Here is a 23,016-nt window from a genome sequence, read left to right on the forward strand (position 1 = left end):
ATGGCACTCTGTATGCGGTGTCTGGTCCGGGAGTGATATGACAAACCGTTCCATTAGTGAGACGATACGAAACGAGATAAGTGGATGAAAATCACATCATTCAACGCACACACATGTATGTACATACATATGTATGAATTATATAATACGCATTTCAATCTGAATATCTCATTTTGTGTTTATATCTATATACATATGTACTGTCTATCTGTCTGTCTGTATGTCTCGTATAGGCGCCTAAACAACTCAACTGATTACGATTGAACTTTCAGGATTTGTTGTATGCATGTCTGGAAAGCTTACTGTATAAAAAATTGCCCATAAACGGGAACGGAAATGGGAAAAACGGGAATGAGTGGCATTGCAACGCAATAATTTCAAATGTTTTCGCGTCGCGACATGCGTTTTAAAGGTTAAATTAAACAAACAATTGAATAATTTCAAATGAGTTCGCTGCCTGCATTTTTCTGACAAATTTGAACGGGAACGAGAACGGCAACGGGAGTGGGAACGGGAATTGCATGCGTTATTGTGGCATTGCAACGCATGCCGGGTTCAGCTAGTGTATTTATATATGCTTATGAAATGATCAATTAAATAACTCTTTTTAAATAGATTTTGGTTACAAGAAGTAACTTTTAAGAATTCATTAGGTAAACTTATGTAATAATAATACTATAATAATAACACTACAAGGTAATAATAATACTATAATTTTTAATCACTGTATTTGAAAAAGAGGAATCTCAAATTTTTTTGGAGTTTGAAAGTATCTCCTCTCAGATGAACGATTTTTTAAGCTTCGTAGGCTAATAATGTCACAATTTATTTATTTATACATAGTTGGGAAAGGTGGCATAGCTGATGGACCCAATTTTATATTTTCCTAAGATGCCGTTATCGGGTTGTCCCCGAGTGACATCTATGGTATTAAACTTGTAGATATAAAAGATTATAAATTTTGAAATTATTTTCAAATATTGGTGACAATGGTAGGTTGGATAGTTTTTCCCAATTTGATAAGGAATCGTTTCAACAATGAAATCAGATAAATTGGCGAACTCTGATAGGAAGCGATCGACTACAAATATCCAAGTCTGACCATTAGCACTGAAGAGATACTCTGAATAAGTTATTTTCAATCTAGGGCAACCCAAGGCTAGAACTCGAGAACCTCTTGATATAAAAAATGTAATTAAGAAATCACCAATTCTCTCCGTAAACTTTGATCATGAGCATGGTAAAGTGCTCAATCTGCCATAGCGAGAGGAAGGGGGGGGGGGCGAAATGGGAAAAAACGTTCAGAACAGTGTGGACAAATGATACAGTGTGGACGATAGACGTCACCGTGAAGGAAGATGCAGTATTTTAAAACATGTCTATTACGACTATTCTTCACCATGGTAATGGCAGACGTCATTTCCACTTATATTGATGACCAAACCGAGCAAAATGGCAAAGTTTGAAAACGATCGGATAAGAATCCAAACTTCGTCACACGACCAAATCATTTGCAAGCTAAGAAGAGGTTAGTAATTATTGAATACTTATCTCGCAGATAAAACTCCGTGAAGAGATATACTTTTAGCCGTGAAATGTTAGATCTGACATATTTGGCCATAAATCAATATATATCGTGTATTACATTACATGAAGCTAGACGCCAAATTTGAAATTTATATATACATATGAGAGTTAAAACTATAAATATTTAAATATTAGAGATAACGAGAATCTATAGAGCAAATTTTATAAAATATAGAGTGAATTATAGGCGTTTAAACAATTTAAATCTGAAATGGCCATATCAAGGCGAAAAGGTTAAAGATAGATTATGGTAGCTTGCCGTACCGTCATAGAGGTCACCGTATCCGAGATTCTAGATATTTGATACGCATTGTATACGATATTTTATCTCCAACGTAATGGCAGACGATACATCAACGTATATTGATGACCAAAATGAGCAATATGGCAAAGTATGAAAACGATCGGATAAGAGATAAGAGATATAAAAAATGACCACTAACACGAAAACCATGTGAACTTAATAAGAGGTAATTAAAAAAGCGGCGATCTCCGTATCACTAACAACATTTGAGCTATATATGTATATGTAAAAAGCAAAAATCAGGCACCAGGATCATACTAAATAAAATTATGTTTCAATTTATTACGTTTAAAAAAATATATATGTACATTACATACATATGTATATATGTATGTATGTTCAAATTTGTAATTATAAAATAAATTTTATATAATATATGTATAATATTTTTAATCAGCACTTTTTTTTCGAGAAAATATGGGGGAGGCACAGAAAAATTTTAAGCGCAAAAGGGAGCCATGGTCAAAAAAAGGTTGAGATACGCTGTATTAGATAATGTAGTATAATAGATTAAATATACGTGTATACCTATACATTCATATATATAAAAAACTTGCAATTATTTTATTTCTCATTCCTTTATCTTTGTCATTCTCTTCATTAATTTCGAAGGGAATTTTTAAGTATGTGAATCTATATTGACAACTTCAAAATAAGTATTGATTTGAACTTTTTTAACAAAGAGAACTATTTAGAAATATTTTTAACGAAAAGAAATAATTTTGAAATTAGCCTACTTTTCAGTTCTATGATATCTCAAAGACGACTAATTTTAGTATTAACTCCACATCGAATATTATGAATATTTTTTGAATGAATATAAAAAGAACATCAAAATATTTTTACAAAATGAAACATTTCAGTAAGTTGCAGAAATGTTGCAGCTGATCGAAGCAAAAGCTTTTACAAAGACACGAATAATAAGAATAAAATGCACAATTCTTCCATTTTAAAACCACACCGTGTACTTTGTTTGGTTTATAATTCTTCGACGGGTCATTGAATTTAACTCATATGTGAGTGTTCTTTACCAGATAGTGGTGTTAATACAAAAGAGCACGTAACACGTCTAATGCTTATGTCAAGTTACGAATGGAAGATAATTATCCTTACCCCGGGAATGTCTATTTGAACTATTCCGTACAACTCTGGCGATAGTTGTACACGGAAACTTGAGCAGGGATGTTCAATGCAGTTAACTTTTGCACTAGAAAACGTATATTATACCTACCCCACCCGAAGCTAGTCTCTAGAAACAACGTATTCACAAGGTTGGAGTATATATGTATGTGTGTGTTTCACTTTGGATGCAACACACTTTTTGCACGAATTCAAACTAGAAAATCGAAAAGAAACTTGTTAAGAAAGTCCCGTGCAATTTTCCATCTCGTAGTGTGACATTAGGTATACATCTATACTATACAATCGACTAAGTTTCCTTTATTGTGTCATTCGTTCACTTTAGCGCTAGATAAATATCGAATCTATCTAGTCGAGGAATACGAGCGAATAGTCTTCCGGGAAATTTGGGTTTTTCTTGTTTTTTCTTTTTTTTTGTGAAATTTTGCGGAAGAGCTCGCTTTCGATCAAGCTATTCTCTCACGTATATTTACAGAGCTTTCGTCGACGATGAGAGCGCCCTGTCCGCGATTTAAATTGTACAACTAATGGAAGTTTGCCCGTAAATCTTGGAACTTTTACGCTTTGGTGCTTGTAAAATTTCAAGGACCGGATTTCCTAACCCACACCCCTTCTCATTCCGCCCCAACAGTATACTTTGCTGTTATTTTTTCTTCACGCCGCGTGTCTCGCTATGTAGAAGACAATGAAAATATGGACTAAGCCGACGCGAGGGTCGTTTATTTACGAGCTGAAAATTTTATCGTTGACAGTATCACAGAACAAAGTAAAAAATATAAATAAAAGATTATATGTGTCTGTTCTTGAAACTTAAATGAGTGCACTTACCATCCTTTTGAGATAAGTGAAGTTTACGTTACGGTATACTGAAAAATTGTGATAAATGATAAGTCAAGTTCTTATTGAACCAAATTTAAGTGTATTTATATATTTATTATATTACACTCACTAATAAATGAAGAAATGAGAAAATATAATAAATATATGTAAGTGTTTTGAATTGAGAAAACAGTACTAAATATTTTCTGTACGAGAAAATTTTTCATTAAAATGCTAATACAATTAGGTTGTTCTCACTTTCTATTTAAATTATTTCAAATATTAATGCTTTATATGGCTATATTGAAATAAGTAGGGGATAATGGAAGTAATCAGGATTTGATATTGTTAAGTTGAAATTCATAATTAACTTAACTTAAATAATCAGATTTCTGTTAACTTGTTTTATTTAGTCTAAAATATGCTGATCTAGTTGAGGGTTTGTTTGATTTGAAATCGTAACGTATTCTACTATTGTTTTTGTTTTATTTGTTATATGGTTTTTTTTTTGTTTATTGACCACTTGTAACTATCCTGTAATATCACTATGGTAAAATTGTAATAAATAAATAAATGCTAGGTGATTGCACTGCCTATCATTATTAAAACGTAGTTTAGAAATGATTAATTTTATTTGATTTTTAATGAAACTGCTGAAAAAATGAGCTGTATCGGTCTAAGAATGTTATTGTCTCATTTTTTAAAATTAATATCCATTAAAAGCGTTATTATCATAGATATTTTTCTTGTGTGGTCTATTGTTGTTTATAGTTGGTCTAATTAGTATTCAGTTTCGAAATGGCCACTCGGCCCATTCGTGATTACGGATTATAAACACACATCGCAGAGATAATTGCATTAATTATTTCTGGTCTAAGCCAACAATTATCAATGCAGATGTGCAACGCCGGTGCAGCTGCAACCGCAGCCATTCCGCTCGAGCTACACGCTAAAGCCCAAACGCAAACGGCCATAATTGTTTCCAGCTCAAACGCAAAAATTTCTCATGTATGCCAACTTCAACCCATTGAACCCCTCCTCCTCTGTTTGAGATAGTGTATAATATGTGGGTCGTTCGATAAACCCGCTTATGAACCGCGATAATCCCAGCGTAAGCTTCGAATTATTGTTTATCGTCGCCTCGCGCGAAAGCTCGTCAATGAGCTTGGATATTACACTGTGAATTTTAATATACAAAATGTACATATTTCCGTTATTGGATTTTAATGCAATTAAAAATTGTTTGTTTTCAATTTACATTAAAAATTATTGCAAATCTTATTCAGTCAGTCTCTTAATACTGAGGAACGTGACTTTAATAATCTTTAGTATCGAGGTGTGGTTTACGATTCTGTTCTCCAATCTTCCCTTGACACGGCATTTCGAAGTGCATCGACGACAGAACAGCTAAGAGTCGATTTGATTTGATTGGTCCACCGTATAGAGGATCTTCCTTCCTTCTCTTTCCATCAGATAGAATGCTTGGTGCTGTAGATTCTACAACACCAAACACAACAAATTTTCAGGCTGCTGTTTTCTCTTCTCTCCAAGCGTCCGAAAAATAGGAAAATTTGTTACAAACATTGTTGAGAGGTGCACTTAAATCAGAAATTCCCTTAGAATTGAAACAGATCCTCAACATTCATCTCCAGCACCATTTTTCAAATGCTTCAATTTTTTTCCGTTCAGTTAGTTATCTTTATTTATGAATACTTGGGAAAGGCAGCAAAATCGATGGACCAGAAGGGTTTGATAATCATACAATAGTAAAGATACACAAATATCAAATAAGATATTTGTATAAAAAATAAAAAATCAAAAACAAAGGAAGCCGAAATGAAAACATTAACAACTAAATAAACGAAAATAAAAATAAACAAGAGAAAATACAAAATATAAACTTTATTTAAAAAGGGAAGAACTAAAAAATCCCATTTATTTTAAAGAAATCATCAAGTTTATTTTTAAATATGTAGGCTTAAATTATTAGAAGTCACCAATTCATTAGATAGATTATTCCAAACTTTAACCACTGTATTTAAAAAGAAGATTTAAGAGAATCTTTTTGAAGTCTGAGTGTATGACATGTCAGATTAGTGCTATTGTTAAACGTAAGGAGGTTTATCATAGGACAATTTTAATGGTTATTTATAACTTTATAGACTTCAAAAGATCATCTTCTCGTCTCCAAAGTGTAAAGATTTAGTCATTTCAATCTCATATCGTACGAAAGTTCGGAAGGCATTTTTGTTATTCTCCGTTATTGTAAATCTTAGTTTTTGTTATTTATTGTCCACGTTTCAGCAGCACTGTGCAGCAGTAATGTGACTAAATTATTCATTACTAAATTACTCAATGCGTAATAAATATTTCGTCGACTTTTTAATGTATCTGTTCATCAATAATTGCGCTTATGGTCATGCGATGGGAAAATCATAAGAAGAATTGCAATGACCATAAGCGCAATTATTGATGAACAGATACTTTATGAACAGATATGCAATTCTTCTTATGATTTTCCCATCGCATCCTTCACGGTTGCCGATTTCATATGTTAAAGCTGTATTTCCGGAGTTTCTATTTATTGATAAGTAGTAACTAGGAAGAGTTATCAGAATATAAATTGTCAAAGTTGACCAAAAATTATGATGACGTTTCATCATTTTGAATGTTTCGGTTTGTAGTTGAGTTCTCGAATCCGTGATCATGATGAGCATTCAAATATTTTGAGATCATTTAAGTTCGATGTGTAGCAATCACGCAGGTGACAGATTCGTACAACATGACAAATTGACGAAGAAATCAAAATAAAATACTTTTAATTAAATAATATTAAAATAATTTATATAATATGGCAGCAGGATACTTTCTTCAGATGTGTTCATAAACAGATTGTTAGGAGATTTTCGGATTTAAGAATAGTTAATGCTCTACGGTGAAATTTTAAACCTAACGGAGGCTGGTTACCTTATATAATATATGTATACGTACGATCTTTATTTTAGAAATGTACATATTTTAGTATGATGATAAAGAGATCAGGTTTCACTTTCAGTATTTCTGTTGTTGATTTATGTAGAAGTGTGGGTTTATAATTTGTGTCCAAATCCGATGTAACACAATGCGGCAAGTTGATTTGATTTGTGGCGTAGCTCGGCGAAACACACGACGACCGTCATTTAATTAGTGGCGTAGCCCGCCGAAACGTTTTATTTATTCGTTTTATAAATGGAAAGCTGTATTTGTGTTTCTATTGTCTGTGAAAAAATATACACATTCTCTATTTGCCATGTGTCCCTATGAAAAAGTGGATACACAAATTTATCATGCCTGCGAGTACGTATTCGTTGTTGTATTACATATACTGAATTTGCGTTTGGTCTTTTCTATTCACAATCGCAAGGTTGGTTTTTTTTCAGTTGAAAATATGCGGTAAGATAAGTCGAAAGAACCGTTTTTAGACCCTCAAGGTTGAATTGAGTTGATATCTGAATTTTGCGCCGATCGACACGTGAGGTTAAAAGTTGGCCTCGGAACTTTTTTGTTTTGAACATTTTTGGCACAAACATGTAACTTTTTTTAATTTCATTGAAACGTAAAAAATGCTGATAGTAAATTAGATTAATTGTATTAAAAATACTATTTCATATAATGTCATAGTTAATTGCGAATTGTAATGCACATATTTCCTGAACATTTTTAGTAAGTGAAAATTGATCTGATTTATGTACATACATATGTCATTATTTAGATGATTTAAAAACAAATGCTTTAAATAAGGGTTAAATTGACTTTCTATAAACAAATTCGATTATATATTTTGCTTTTTAGCTCAATATACAGTCACGTTCATATAAAACATCTTAATTTCTTTGGGCCATTTGAAATACAAAGATCTCTATAATTTTATGTTATAAACAATAAATAAATATAAATATATATTTATTACAATTTTGCCATTGTGACATTACAGAGTAGTTCCGAGTCGTCACTTTGGCTAAAAAAAGAAAAAATATATACAATAAGATGAAAATTTTTGTTTTAAAAACATAATTAAAAAAAAAAATTAGCACAAATATAAAAAAAATACAACAATAGACCACGTTACGATCTCAAATTAAACAATCCTTCAACCAGATCAACATATTTTAGATTAAACAAATCCAAGTTAATAGGAATCTGGTTGAGGAGTTTGATGCCTGCCAACAGGCGATGAAACCATCAAATAGGTATGTATGTATGTGCCCCAGGAAAGGAAAATAAATTGCGGTATCTATCTGAGTTGGCCGGGAACATTGAACCTCAATCCTGTAAGAATTTGAGGATTGCTCACCAAACCAACCAGTAATTTATAGAAATGTTTCCCCAAATATACTAAACGTCGCAACTCGAGGGGATTATAACCTAGTGCTCCCAACAGATAAGCACTAGAAAAGATCCCAGCATAGCGACCGTAAACTATCATGAGGTATATCTAAAAAACCTCCACTGTACCCTCTCGATTATCAATCAATGAACCATATCACTAGAGCTCTATATAATAGAAGAAAACTTAAGGATGCTTCGTACTAGCTAATCATATAGGATACGGAGTACTAATTCACTCTGAAAAGGTTTACTTATACGCAATATGAAACCCAACATTTTTCAGAAACAGCTCTTGAGCAAATATCATGCATCAAATATACCATGCTGTTGATTAAAATAATCTAAAGTATAATATTTTCACTTAAATATTTGAAATGCACTTAATTTAATCCAAATTGTAGACGGAAATATTGAATGAATGATTTGATTTATCAATAAGGTTTCATTTAATCATTGATTTTGATGTGTATAGATTTTTATATTAGCCTCTTACTAAATTATGGTTCCAATTTAGTTGAAGGTTCATGTCATAAGAATATTCTGCCGACACATCTTCACCGTTGCGTCACTTGTATTATAAATATTCGTCAAAAAACAAGGAGGCTGAGTTTAAATAGGCCAAATAAATTTACATTCATAGATAGATTTATAGATGACAATTCCTTATTTCACCTCCAAAAAAGATTATGGAGATCGAACCTCTTTAACCGCAACCCACCTAACTAAGCTGCGGCGATGACCAATGTTGAAGTTGCCGTTGCGTGCACGAAAGCGTTCACATCCCCGAAAGCCCTAAATATATCAACATAATGACCGCTTGACCGGGAAAACCCGCAGGAAAATCTCTCTCCCCTTACCTCGGGAAATCCCCGGGTGTCGGTGGGATTACCGCGATAACGGCCAACTATGACGAGGGTGCGTCGACGTTTTTCCAAACACACAAGCAAGCATGTTTGTTTGCCGATGATTAATCGAAATCAACTGGTAAGGTCGTATAACTATAGCTGGAAAAATCGAAGAATAGCATCCCTGTTATTACGTGGCCGATGTTCTGCGGCAAGGGGGCGCTCCGCTGGCGGGGCCCCAACTATGTCAGTGGGGCTGCGCCCTCGCGTTTGTAGGTTCGACTTTCAGCCCCATTTGTTCGGCGATTCTTGGCAAGGGCGCACGCTGGAGCGGTCACTTATGGCATCGTAAAAGTACGCTGTTTGTTGGAAATGTGTCATCGCGCTTGGCGGCCATCTTGATGCCGCGTGCGGACGCCATATTGCCAAATGCGATGCCATCTTGCGTGAAATTGGCAGGTCACGATCTTTTGTGTGTTGGGCTATATTGGGGCGATGTTGCTTCAACGCACCTTACTGCACTGGTATGTCAATGTGGAAAGGTTTGCTAGAATACATTATGAAATGATATATTTTTGTTTTTGAAAAATGATAAAAATTTGATTACATTCATACATTATATTATACATATGTATATTGTTTCTCATGTAGTATGAGTACATAAACAAATCAATAAGGAGTTATGGAAATATACATTATGTATGTATGTATGCATATGATTGTGTTAGAAAATAATGTGATTCACATTCAAATACTCCTCAAAAGCATTATATTTTCTTACATCCATATATACATTATATATTGTTCCATGACAGGAGTTAACCCAAGGTGACGCCATGGCACATCAAAAGCCGGGCCCCTTGGTTAGCACGCTTGACCCCCCCCCAAAAGTTTCAAAATTGAAATGAAAAATCATTTAATCAATATTTTTCACAATACACATTAAGGAGTAATAATATTAAGTATCACCTAATAAGTCATAACATATAATTTCACAAGTTTCAAATAAAGGTCATGGTGTAAAAATAATAGCAAAGGTATCACCGACAAGTTACTGCTTGAACATATATATACATATATAATTACGAAGTAGGAAGACGAAAGACATTTTTCGGAAATTTAGAGGAGGAAACCAATTTATAGGAACCGCCACAGTGAATTATGCTAGAAAAGTCGGAAAATTGTAGCAGGAGACGGTCGATCTGTGCTTTAATAATCAGAAGATTTTGCGGGCACCGTATTTGGCAGGAACTTGAAGCTAATTAAGCTATACATCATTGAAAAAATCGTCGAATATTATTTATTTATTTATACAGATACGTATACATCCAATTTTACTTAAACGACATATTTGTATGTACGGTCAACATTGTAATGTTATTCAAGGCCAATTACAGACATCGATAATAAAACATTACATCATCATCATCATCATAGAGGCATCTATTGACACATTTTTGCAGCTTTTTTAAATATTGTTGCGTAGGGGTGGGTGGAGGATCCAAGTAAAAGGCCAACAGTCGTTTCACAGCATTTATTGATGATTCAGGAGTTACACGCACTGTCACTGCTCCATCCAGAATGAATTATATCGCCTACGTACCGCCTTATAAAGGGTAGATCTCTCAGGACGCCTAATCTGTTTACCTGTTATATAGTCACGTATTCGGATATGTATTTCCAAGACATTGGGACTTCCCGTACCGATTCTGAGAAATAACTAATAACGGTCATTGTTTAGCCTAAATGCACTTAGAGTCCAGATATAATCTTTGGAAGTAAGTGCATGCATTTAGTTAACCGATAACAGATATCCGTTGGTCTAAGTACAATTCGCTCAATCCACGGCGTACGTGACAATATCAACAAATTATGGGATGCTGTGAACTCAAATTTTGTGAGAAATATGACAGAATTGCCAATTTGTTGGAATCCTTTCAAATTAAATCAGATAAATTGGCAAACACTGAAAAGGATTAACCTTGGAGTCCCATATCCGATGGCTGGTCAGCATAAAAACCAGGGATAGAATCCGTGACCACACAATTGAAAGCATTACATGTCAATCACTGATCTACTATATAATTATGCAGTGATAAAAGATAAAAATCATAAAAGACAGTTAATTAAATCTTTCGTTTGAATTGGTAATATTATGTGAAATGTTTGTAAAAAAACGTATATTCATTCATATTATCTGTTGATATATTGTTTGTATATATTATACATACTATACATAATACAAAGAAATAAAAGTTTTATAAAAAAAAAATATTTATCGTTATGATCTTGAAGCTATGAAATATTTCAGTCGTATTCTTAACTTTGTAATGCATAAATCCAACCATTTTTCCAATCTCTTATGTAGTAAATTTATTTTATAATAATTTACGAGGTCTATGATAATATAAGCAATATTTTAATCAACAGCGGTGTAAGCCAAGTAAGTGGATGTTAAATAATGAACTCATTTGAAAGTCATGATATTTTTTTTCGTGAGTAGATTGATAGTGCTTATATTTAAATTTGATTTAACCGCGATAGAAAGAGTTAAAAAATACGAGTTTTTGAATATTCGAAACCACCTCCGATTTTTGAGCATTTAAATTTTAAAATGCGCGCACGGTTGTGGTTAATGAAATATTTAGCGATTCCGGTACGAATTACGCTACATTTTTAACGTCATAATCCCTCGTACTTTTCGGGATTTTGAAACGGTAGAAAAAAAAAAAAACAAAACACCGACCGCATTGGGATTTTTGAATTTTCGCTCTTGCATAAAAATAAAATTCCTTCCGTCGCGCTTTCAACTGCACGATTCGCGTGAATTTTCCCTGTTTGTTATTATAATACATTCATCCGATCGTGCTTTATATTATTATTTTTATTCCGTGACAGTGTATATTATTGAGCGCTAAATGACACGATTGAATTAATTCGCAGTACGGAAATTTCGGTTGGAAAAGGTCAGAGAGTGCTGTTTTTTTTTGCTCGAGGCACGCGTATATATAAATTGTGCGTAAATATTCGTATAAGAATGTGATTTCAGTGCGTCGTGTTTTTTTCGTCTGCGGTGAAAATTTTCACGAATATTTTCCAGAGATAAGTCTCGATTTTACGTGACCGACGCAAACGTTTTCCAACCATAAATAGGCGCCGAGCCGTCGCGACGCTCTCTCTACGCACAAAGAGGAATTTTGTCGTTTTGCCATAGCAAAAATTAATATGAGAATTCCTATTCATCTTCTTTTGATTGCAGAAAATTTAAATTACTAATATTTCCTATCGCATTTGCGAACGTCAGATTGTCGCCCCCTTAGGCAGGCTTTTACCAACTCTGTTTAAAGTTTTTGTGAACTCCTTGCTCTAGCATAGGATTTCTTTTGGAAATGAAACCAGAGTTTCTTATTTCATTTTTGTAACCATTATCTGGTAAACTTATTCTGTGAATATTATTGGAATTAATGGATAATTAAAATGGACAGTTTTACTTACAGGATGTCATATAAAATTTCATACATTTTTCGCATAACTTTGGAGTTGTAACACTGACTGGCCGTAAATAACACTGAGCAAAATAAAATCATGTTTTTTACTTACTGGAGTGGAAATCAATCAATCTTTACTAAAATTCACCCACTGTTTATGAGCATTAAAACATATATGCAATTTTTATTTACAGCCATATATGTATACATAGATTTTTGACTTTTTCAGTCTTTAATTCATAATTTAGTATATCTGTGCCAAAACTGAGTATTGGAATCAATAGTGAGATGTTTTTTCTATTGATTCTGATTTTTCATTGCTTTATAATACTAATAATTAACTATCTAGTGAATTTTAAAAGTAAAAAATATGCTTTTTTTGATACATTTTTCCCGTAATATTATGAGCTAATTTCACTAATTTTTCGCTTTATCATGTTTAGCTAAAAAACGTAATTTTTTGATGTGTTATTATTGTTAAAAAGTGTCATTATTACTCTTATCAACAATTTAAATAATATAACCACATTTGGGGTTTAAAGCGATTTTAAAGATGAAATTTTATAGTGAGACTTCTTTACGGACTTTATAGTGAATTACTTTTATCGACAAGATACTTTTCAACAAAAAACATTGCAAGAAATTTAAGTGGGAGTGTGGGAAAAAGACCTATGGCTCTCCATTCTTTCTTTTCTTCTCTCATCTTGAGAATTATCTCGTAAACCTAACCCGTTTCTTACCTGGCGTGTGTGCAGATTTTGCGTAAGAAGTTTTCCCTCAATAGTATGTTGTGTTCAAAACACTGTCGTTTTTTTTTTAATTTTATATTTCGGTTTTACTAACATACACATTACTTAACTTCAATATATGAGTCAATTTAAATTTAAAATTAATTTCATAATTGATTCGTTTTTGTAGAAATAAAGCCTTCTATATAATATTAACGTAAGTATTTATAACAAGTAATTCATATGTATGGCGTTTGTAGAATTTTTCTATCGTTTATTATATGTTAAATATTTAATCTAGACGTTCGGAAGAAATGTCATATTTCGGTTTGAATTATTCGCTATAGTAGCAAAAAAAGACAATCGTTCGGTGCGTAACGCGACCCACTTCAAAGTCCCGCAGCGCGAATATACTCGTCTCGGATGGGCGGTGGGTGGGCGGACTACGACTACCCGTTCCTGTTGAGACGTTTGAGGCCAGGGTGTATCGAAGATGGGTGGATCTAGGGGTTGGAGAAAGGTGGTGGAAATGTCTCGCGCGATATTAAGGCTGACGTGGCCGGGAAAACTGGTAGGGGTCGCGCGAACGTCCGCGAAAATGGGAAAAACATTGGCGAGTCGCGGCAACTTTGCGAAACATAACGCCGGGTTAGAGGGTTCGTTGTATGTGAGACGTGTGTGATGGAAAGTTAGCCTTTAGGAAGTTAGTTTCTTCTAGGACCTGACGCCCCCAATAATGTCGTATCGCCGGAACAACCCCTTTTTGCCGACGGGATAAATTCATAAATTCACCCACCGACCGTCACGTGTGTGTATGTGCGGTCTGGATGAAAGAAAGAAAGAAGGAAACGAAAAAATAGTCGTCCTTAGGAAGAGAGAGGCTACAAAAAATTAAATTGAGAAAAAAGCTGGGTTTTCTTTTACGCGTCAGCCAAAATTTGACGTCGTACTGTGAATATATTAAAAAAATATAATTTAAATAAGAAAAAAATTAAACAAATGAATTTATTAAACATTCAGTTGTTCGTTTTTTTTCGTAAGCGCGCACACGTAATACGATATGCTGAGTTTACATTTTCAATAAATCATAATCAAATCGCTAATATAATATTATTGTAGTGAAAAATCTATTGTAGTGTATAGTGATCTGTAATATACGTAAAGAATCTGATATATAAAAAATCCATATATATTTATCGGGAGTAAATTATAATATGTATAGTTAAACTTTGCTCGATACATGAATTGCGGTAAATTTTTCTTTGAAAGTGTAGTTGAAAAAAAAGTGTTATTTTATATACAATTTATTCAATTGAAGCACATATCGAATATATACTTAAAATATAAAACAGTTGTTTTTTATTTGAAAAAAAAACGATCTTCAATTGTTTTTCATACAAGAAATTATCAAATTTAAATAATTATTAACATATATATGATAATATGTACTTCACTTGTGATATGAAAAAGTGCACGGGAAAGAGTATAGTCAAATGAAAAAAGTTCCATATTGATAATCCGCTTCAAATTATAAGGTATTTTTTTTATATTTCTTTTTGTATTTAAAGTCAGCATTCTTATATTTCATAAAAACATATATATACAATTTGAATATTATCGGATAAAATTTGCAACAAATTTAATGGTCGCTTTGTGACCTTTGTTTAATATGCATCGACGTTACATTTCGTTAAAGCGGTATATTTTGAATGCAAATTAAGATTTTACACTCTAATAAACGTATTTGATAAATCGATAACGTGGAAGAAATGAGAGCAAAAAAAAAATAAAAACGACACTCTAGCAAAAAAACGAATAATTTCCCTCGTAAAAATTGAAAAGTTCAGACGGAAGGGAACGAGAATTCACGAAACTTTTTTCCCACTCTTCACAGCGACCGAGTGATTCGACTTTTTTTTTATATATTTTGAAAAATTGACAAAAAGTACCCAACGACGCCACACGCATTATCATTGTTTAATAATGATAAATAATATATTTATCGTTATCGAACGATATTCGGAAACTTTCCAAAGCGTATACGTCAACGAAATTGATATGGCGTATTTGACAATGAAAAATAAATAATTTTCCTTTCGAAATACACGGAAATGTGAAAACATTTCTCTAACTGGAAAAATAATAATAATAAGAGAAGAAAAAAAAACAATTCACTTTCCAGCGGTAGTTTCTTCTAGCCAAATGATTTATTTACTAAACGATACAATCAGGTCAAGTGAACCATTAATCTCCTTGCGTATTTGAAATGCACTCGGAATTCTATTGTTTAATTCACGAATGCATCTAAAATGACTTATTCATGCGCTTCTACAAAATTTATCGCTTTTTATTAGCTAATATGTATATTCACTCAACCATTTCGATATTATGATAAAATTTTGAATGTTTTATATATTTCTATACATATATGTATGTATATATTTTTCTCTGTGTCTGAAGGGCACAATTAAACTTAATTAATCAACTTGCTTCAATATCTTAATGTAAAAACAGGCGACTAAGATTGTTGACACTTGAAAATAAGCAATCAATTAATAAATTTGTTTTTGACGCCTTTGGTTCATATTATATAAAGTTGGTATTATTTTGATAAATTTAATCATTGTGAGATTTATTTGATGAAATATTCCTTTGATACGAAACGCTCTTAAGGAAACAGATTTTGTTTTATTAACTTGGTGGCGTTGTGTTGGTTTTATATTTAGATTTTTTAATGCTTTTCATTATTACTAAATTATGTTCCCAATACATCTTTTATTTATTTTAATAGTAATTTTTGTAATGATAATATTATCTTACTTTTTTTTGTAATTATAGTATTATCTTATTAATGTTAATGTACAACGTAATAGGAAAAAGCTAAATATTTATTACTAGTTGTTTAACCCGGGTTCGCTCAGTATTTGTAATATAAACAGCTTAAACATGGTGAATCTATTAGTAAATATTCATTTATTTGAATCGAAAAAAATATAATGTTCAGCCAATTGAATTGTTGTCATAGAAACTTTGTTTTTTTTAGGAAGTTCCCAAACAAAGATACTTACATACTTAGATACTTATATACAAAATCTCTTTCGAAATTATATATAAGATATAATAAAATACTTATAAATGCTCATAATACAGTATTTATACACAATATTATCTAAAGATTAATATTAATCGACGATCTAAAGTAGATTGTGCTTAGGTAATCTGTGTTTATACCTGAAGGATATAGACATCTTGTTGTGATCATCGAGACTCTTCATTAGTGTGTATTAGCATGATCATTGGTGATACTGTTGTAGAATCTACTGGTTAGTTTGTTAGTAATGTCTATTTTGATAATGAACTTTATGTACATATAGTATTGAACTTTCACTATTTAAAAATCAACAGTTATAGTTACATATGCTTATGTAGAAATTTCATATTAGATAATGTTTCCATGAGTATAATAAAGTATGAAAGTAGCGACTCGTACTTTTGTATATGTATAATATGTACATATATGTATGTACATATGAACAAATGCACAGGCAAAATAATCATTAGCTCTTCTTCTCTAGTATACAAAATTGAATGAATTATTTATGGTTCCGATGGTAATTTGAATACCTTTAATTGTTAAAACGCGGTCCCTAGATTAAGGCAGAATCTTTAAAAGGTAAAACGATTTAACAACGCTTGTGGATTACGCGTTATTAAAAATGCAAAGCCTTCGCAGATAACCAATTTGCCGTAGGATAAATTGATCACAAGAGTCGTAATCTCGTTTATGTTTGTCGGCAGGTTAAGCTGCGTGTACCGACGCTTTTTTCTCCAAAAGGAGAAAACAAAACAAAAAAAGGAAAAAAAAAGTATGGGAAAAAAATGAAAGAAAGACCGAAAAAGAACGGTCGAGGAAAGGAATAAACCAGAGGAGAGAAAGATACGAGATTCGTACCCGGTAATGAGATTCCTTTGTGCAACAAATCTTCAAAAGCGAAAATAATACACAGATAAGGAATATTAGAAGGAGCATCGCGGAGAAGTATTGGCAGTATCTTTCGAATGCTTCGACGGCACGCTTGATCGACACCCCGAGGGATGATGTCGAAAGGGTTGTAACCCTTTAAGCGAATTAGACACCCACACTTCATTTCTCCCCATTTTTTCCTCCACCGTCTACCACCCACCTCGTTCCAAACGTCTTCGGTTCGATAAAAGCGTTTCAACTGGAGAACGGGAAGAAAGCGAAAGTGTAACATTAACCTTTGGCTCTCGTTGGAATGAACTCGATGATCACTTTAATACGTAACTCGAGTAAAATAAGAAGACATTTGCTAGGAATTTATGATGAATTATAAGTTCACATAAAATAAAAAAAGCTTATAGCTACTTCTCCTCAATGAAATTTGTTTTCCTTCAGTGATTTTCTAATTGAGATTTTCCGAGATTTTTCAGTTTGATTAATCAAATTAAGCGAAGAAACTTTTTTTACTGACATAAGTATCTTTCGTATCTTTTAATCCGCATTCTTCTTTATAATTAATAAAATACATATTTAAAATGTTTACTAATATGTTAGCGATATTCATATACTAACCAATAAGCATTTAAAATGTATGTTAGTATGTATGTTTGTATTTAGATAAACATACATATAATATTATATATACCCACATACATACATATGTATGTAGGTATTTGACTAATGAGGACAAAACGTTTGTAGAGTATTTATTCCATCATATTGTTTATTTTCTCTTTTCTTCTTTCCTCATTATTGTTGTCATAATTAAAAAAAAAAAACACAATAAGTTTTTGGAGGCTATTGGATATGATTTATGTCACTTATTACAGAGCTGTTGAATCGGAGTTGGAGCATTCCATGCGGAGTTGAAGTCGAATCATAAAATAAAGTCCGAGTCTGTAAATTATGAACCAACTCCACAACCCTGATTATTACTTATCTTATATATGTAACTGTTGGATGATGTATTAAAACACTGCATGCATTTGGTTAAAATTATATATGAACATTTGATATAATGCAAGTCTGTATAGACGAGTAGTTCATTTAATCGATAATCGTAACAAGGATCAATTTGTCACACTTGTTTGTCACGTACATGTGACCACATCCTTCCGGTGGTGAGATCGTATATCATCGAAGCACCCCTTTCAAAGTCGCCCTTAAACTCATACATCAGTTAAAGCATCTCTCGTACATCAACTGGAATACATTCAAAGCCTACGCACGCCACACATTTCTTTCACTCGTCAACATGTCGTCGAGTCCTTTCACGCCAATTAATTTCCGAAACGGACTAACCAACGGTATATTTATTCTGCGTCAGTCACTTCTACGAATCGTCTTAGCGATCAAATGGAAACAAAAAAATATATGTAATAAATTTTCGGCGGTCATTTCTGTGATATCTTTCGAAAAATTCGCCGCGCAATCACCACGAGTCCTTTTTAGCCCCGAGGCGGTGTGTTGACGGACTCGTGTTATTATTAAATGGACGCAGATGGACGTCAAAGAATATCCGATGCGAAATGTGGCGATTGGAACACATTCATCCGCCGTGGAGGCGTAGAATAGGGATGGCGAGATAAGTTCAATTTTCTGGCACGTTGAGATTTTTTTTTGCAAATAACTGCCGATTTCCGGAATGAATATTACGCTTGTAAAAATTTAGTGCTTATGGTCGGTTTGACGTATTTGGCGAGCACGTTTCAGACATTTCATTTGATATACGAGGGCGTAGAATCGGTATCGGCGAAAATATGACCCATATTTGAATGGAATCTATGCACTGCCGTATGTCTCCATTGGAAAATGTGTAATTCCACGGATGTACGTACATATGTACGTATTTGTATATGCAGGTGTACGTATTATGTTTTATGTATATTGAAGGTTTTGAGTATGCGTTTGAACCTTTTTTCGGCTAGACTTGTTCCGTTCTGTGTATGTTTACTGTCGTATGCCATTTTATGTCTTTTCTGATTCGCATTTGTCAGTCAAACTATCGGTTCGATGCGTTTTATAGATGATTTTGATGGCGGACGTTCGGATTTAATGGACAATTGTGAGCCTTTGAAGGGTGAACGCAATCGTGATAAATTTAAAAAATGATTTCTGACTTTTATAAAAAAAATCCTAGGTGTACTTACTTTTTTTTAAATTCTATTGTATTTTATAAAATTACGTATATATTTTGGTATTTAGTTGATTTCTCGCGTCCAGTTTAGAATTTTTTAATCAATACTTTAAAATACTACGAGGAAGTTGAAGACTTACATATATGGACAATGAAAAAGAGAAAAAGGGACATGCGGTGTTGAAGACGCGTGCTGAATATCCCATGGACCACAATACGCATGAACATCTTCACCCTCAAAGAGCTAGAAGTTTCAGAGAGACTAACCACAACATGTTGGGAACGGGTTTTTTCCTACTTTGGCCATATCGCCAGGAAGAGTGTGAAGTCTCGAGAAGATGGTAAAGACCGGAACAATAGGGGGATGGCGAGCAAGAGAACGGTCTGAGACAAGATGGTCAGATCGAATCAAGTAACGGCCAGGATCGTCCCTCACTGCATTTACATAACTTGGCATAGGACCGCGAGGAGTGGAGGCGGATCGTTTATCAAATTTCAGACGACATCAATGACCACGGCTCTCAGCATTGGGCAATTGAGGAAGAAGAAGCAGAAGAAAAAATATGAAACAAATAAATATGTAATTCAATTTATATTAAGTACATATGATACAAAAATAATGTACATAGAAATACGTAATGATCACCGGATTAGTGGTTATTAGAATATACCTAAGATATCTGTACGTAGTAAAACATAGCCACATAACAAATTTTTGCTACTCTACTTGCATTTGAAACGATTGATGAGACTGTTGACTTGATAAGTCTGAATATAAATTGTGAAACATCCCGTATAACGTTAATGTACTAGCATTATTTGAACCTTTCGGCAAGACGAGTTCGATTCCGCATCCAGTCCCACCCATACGATATCAAAGAAAGCCAAATCGAAACAGATACTACTTTCTACCGAGATATCGCGCGAGCGCAACTTGCATTTGATAGTGGATTCAGGCGCGGTTTTTGCTGGCGCGTATTGTCGGCGCGTGGTTACGTCGTCGCGCAGTTATGTCTGTCGCGGTTTTGGCTCTCATGGTTTTGTCGCGGCGCGGTCATGTCGGGGCGCTTATTGACATCGCGGTTTTGACTGGATACCGCTGCATATATGCACATATGTATGTCGAATCGAAACGACTTTTCTATATATCAGACCGGGGTCTACATCACGGCATCGAAAGTCGAAAGATCGAAAAAGTTAATTTCGGAAAGCAAAGATCGACAATCGAAAGATCTTAAGTTGAAAGCTCGAAAAGAATGTATGCATGGTAAACGGTACTATGTACATATATATAATATATATATATATATATATATATATATATATATATATATATATATATATATATATATATATATATATATATATCAGTGGCATGCGGTGTAATTATCTCTCTTTTTGTCGTATAGCCTTGCTTAATGTGCCCGGGCAGGATACGGGAGGAAAAGCCTGTTCCTCTTGTATCCTGCTCGCGCAAATGAATTGAGGCTGTATGACGGGGGGAGAGAGAGCTTTACCGCACGCCACTGATATACATATATACTACCCGCTTTTCATATGTATTCAAGGTAAACGAACATTTTAGATTTTTTGACTTTTCGATGCGGTGACGGTCACCGATCAGACAGACACACAGAATAGGGATATTATATACAAATATGATGTGTTCATTATAGTATGTATGTATGTATGTATGTACGTACGACAACGACCACCCTCATCTCGGATAGACAGATCACAAAGTCACATCCGCGCCGTGGAAAAAAAGCACAAACACACGGCAGCGGCCATAAGTCAAGCGGATGACAGTGGAAGAAACGCAAGTGTTGGGACAACGTCATGTGGGTGACTTCCGGTTCCGGTTGCAGCGTCGCGCACGCGCACGATCGTCTCTCGATCCCGTCAACGGTGACGGCGTGCCCTCAGTCGCCGTGCAGACAGCCACCGTGCGCACACACTCCCATCCGTCTCGAATATCTCGAACCCCTGCGCCGCGACCACGAAAACTTTTCCGCAACACAAAAGTTCGCATGTGTTTTCCGCGGGCCGGAAGTGATCCGTAGGCAATCTGTAGCGGCACGTTCGCGGTACGTTTCAGTGTCTGTTTGTGCTTTTTTTGTGTCGACGGCGGTATGGCGTGCCACGCGCGCGAACTCGTGCTCGGTTGCGTCGTGCTCGTGCTAGCATTTTTCGCAGGTTGGTCATTTTATTTTTGTCTTAAGGATGAATTGAGTGTGAGTGTTTGTGTGTGTGTGTGTGTGAATTGATGTATCGAGTGTTTTTTATTGTATTTTACAGTTAATAATACTGAGAATATGTACATTCATATAAATATACATGTGTATATATGTAGGTACATACGCATATTTTCTGTATGTTAAATATATTTGTACAAATTAATTATAATACTATTGGGATTATGATAATAATAATTTTATAATGGTGATGATTTTATAATTTCCTTTCATCAAATAATTTAGTAATAATGCAATATTGTTTTGATATTACGGATATTATTATATACAGGCATATACGAGTATATAAATGCTCACATATGTTCGTATTTAATAATAATATTGCTTTGACGTCTTCAATATGATAAAATGGATATGTTGTACCTATACATATGTAATTATTGTTTGTTTGTAATTTTTTATTGTTATTTTTTTTGTTTTATATAATTCATATTGAAAAGTAAACCGTTGTTAAAGTTATATACTTACATATGTGATCTGTACATTGAATATTTTATTGTAATTTTTCAAGTATTCCTTTTAATTTATTTATTTTTATTCCTTTTAACTTAATTATTAATATAATATATATTAACGGAAACTTTTATATATATGTAAAGTTTAATTTAATTCGATACACTTTCGTGAAGCTTTTTCCTGAAATACGTTCTAAGATAATAATGATATTTAAAAAATCAATGTAAATGTGTTTAATAATATTAATTAAATATTAATCATTTTATATTTTTTTTTACAAATTTGGTCCTGACTTATTACATAAATTAATTATACGTATACATAATTATATATATATATATGTAGGAATGATTTTTAAACGAGCCGTAATTGTGGTTGGTCAAACTGCAAGGGATAAAGTATGAGTGTGGTATGCATGGGAAAGACCGGATGCGTGTTGTTATGGTCACTTGTTGGAGAACAGGCCCGAAGACATGTACAATAAATACATAGTTCTGACTTAATCTGCGCGTTTCACTTGGAATCCTTCACATCCGGATCCTATATTTGGGGGCTTTGTCCGGGATGCCCGAAGACATTCCAGTGACAGCCAGAAGCGGTCAGACGACGACGCGGAGTTTTGACAGTTGAGGTTAGGACGCGCGCGCGATGACGAGAACGCGGAAGCCCGTGACGTCGGTGACGTCACGTCAGCGAACACGCCACACGACGATGATGATATCCACGACGACGCCAGTGGCAACGACGACGAGGGAGATACCACAGTTCAATTTCCGAGATCTGGAGGTTGGTTTCGGTCTGCCGAAATATAACGGCAGAAATAGCCCTATTGCAGTGTGGATTGAGCGCCTCGAAGAAAACGCGCAAA

General features: G+C 33.8%; 1 protein-coding gene across 1 annotated transcript in view; it reads left to right on the plus strand.

The window, feature by feature from the left end:
• The first annotated feature begins 21,370 nt into the window (after positions 1-21,370).
• The window catches only part of LOC143912652 (neural cell adhesion molecule 1-A-like), a 186,173-nt gene continuing 184,527 nt past the window's right edge, over positions 21,371-23,016 (plus strand). The window contains exon 1 of the mRNA XM_077431948.1: positions 21,371-21,633. Coding sequence (XP_077288074.1) covers positions 21,570-21,633 — 64 coding nt within the window. The 5' untranslated portion in view covers positions 21,371-21,569. The remainder of the gene's footprint in view (positions 21,634-23,016) is intronic.

This window comes from Arctopsyche grandis, chromosome 6 (genome assembly GCF_051622035.1).
Source record: "Arctopsyche grandis isolate Sample6627 chromosome 6, ASM5162203v2, whole genome shotgun sequence".
NCBI classification, from domain to species: domain Eukaryota; kingdom Metazoa; phylum Arthropoda; class Insecta; order Trichoptera; family Hydropsychidae; genus Arctopsyche; species Arctopsyche grandis.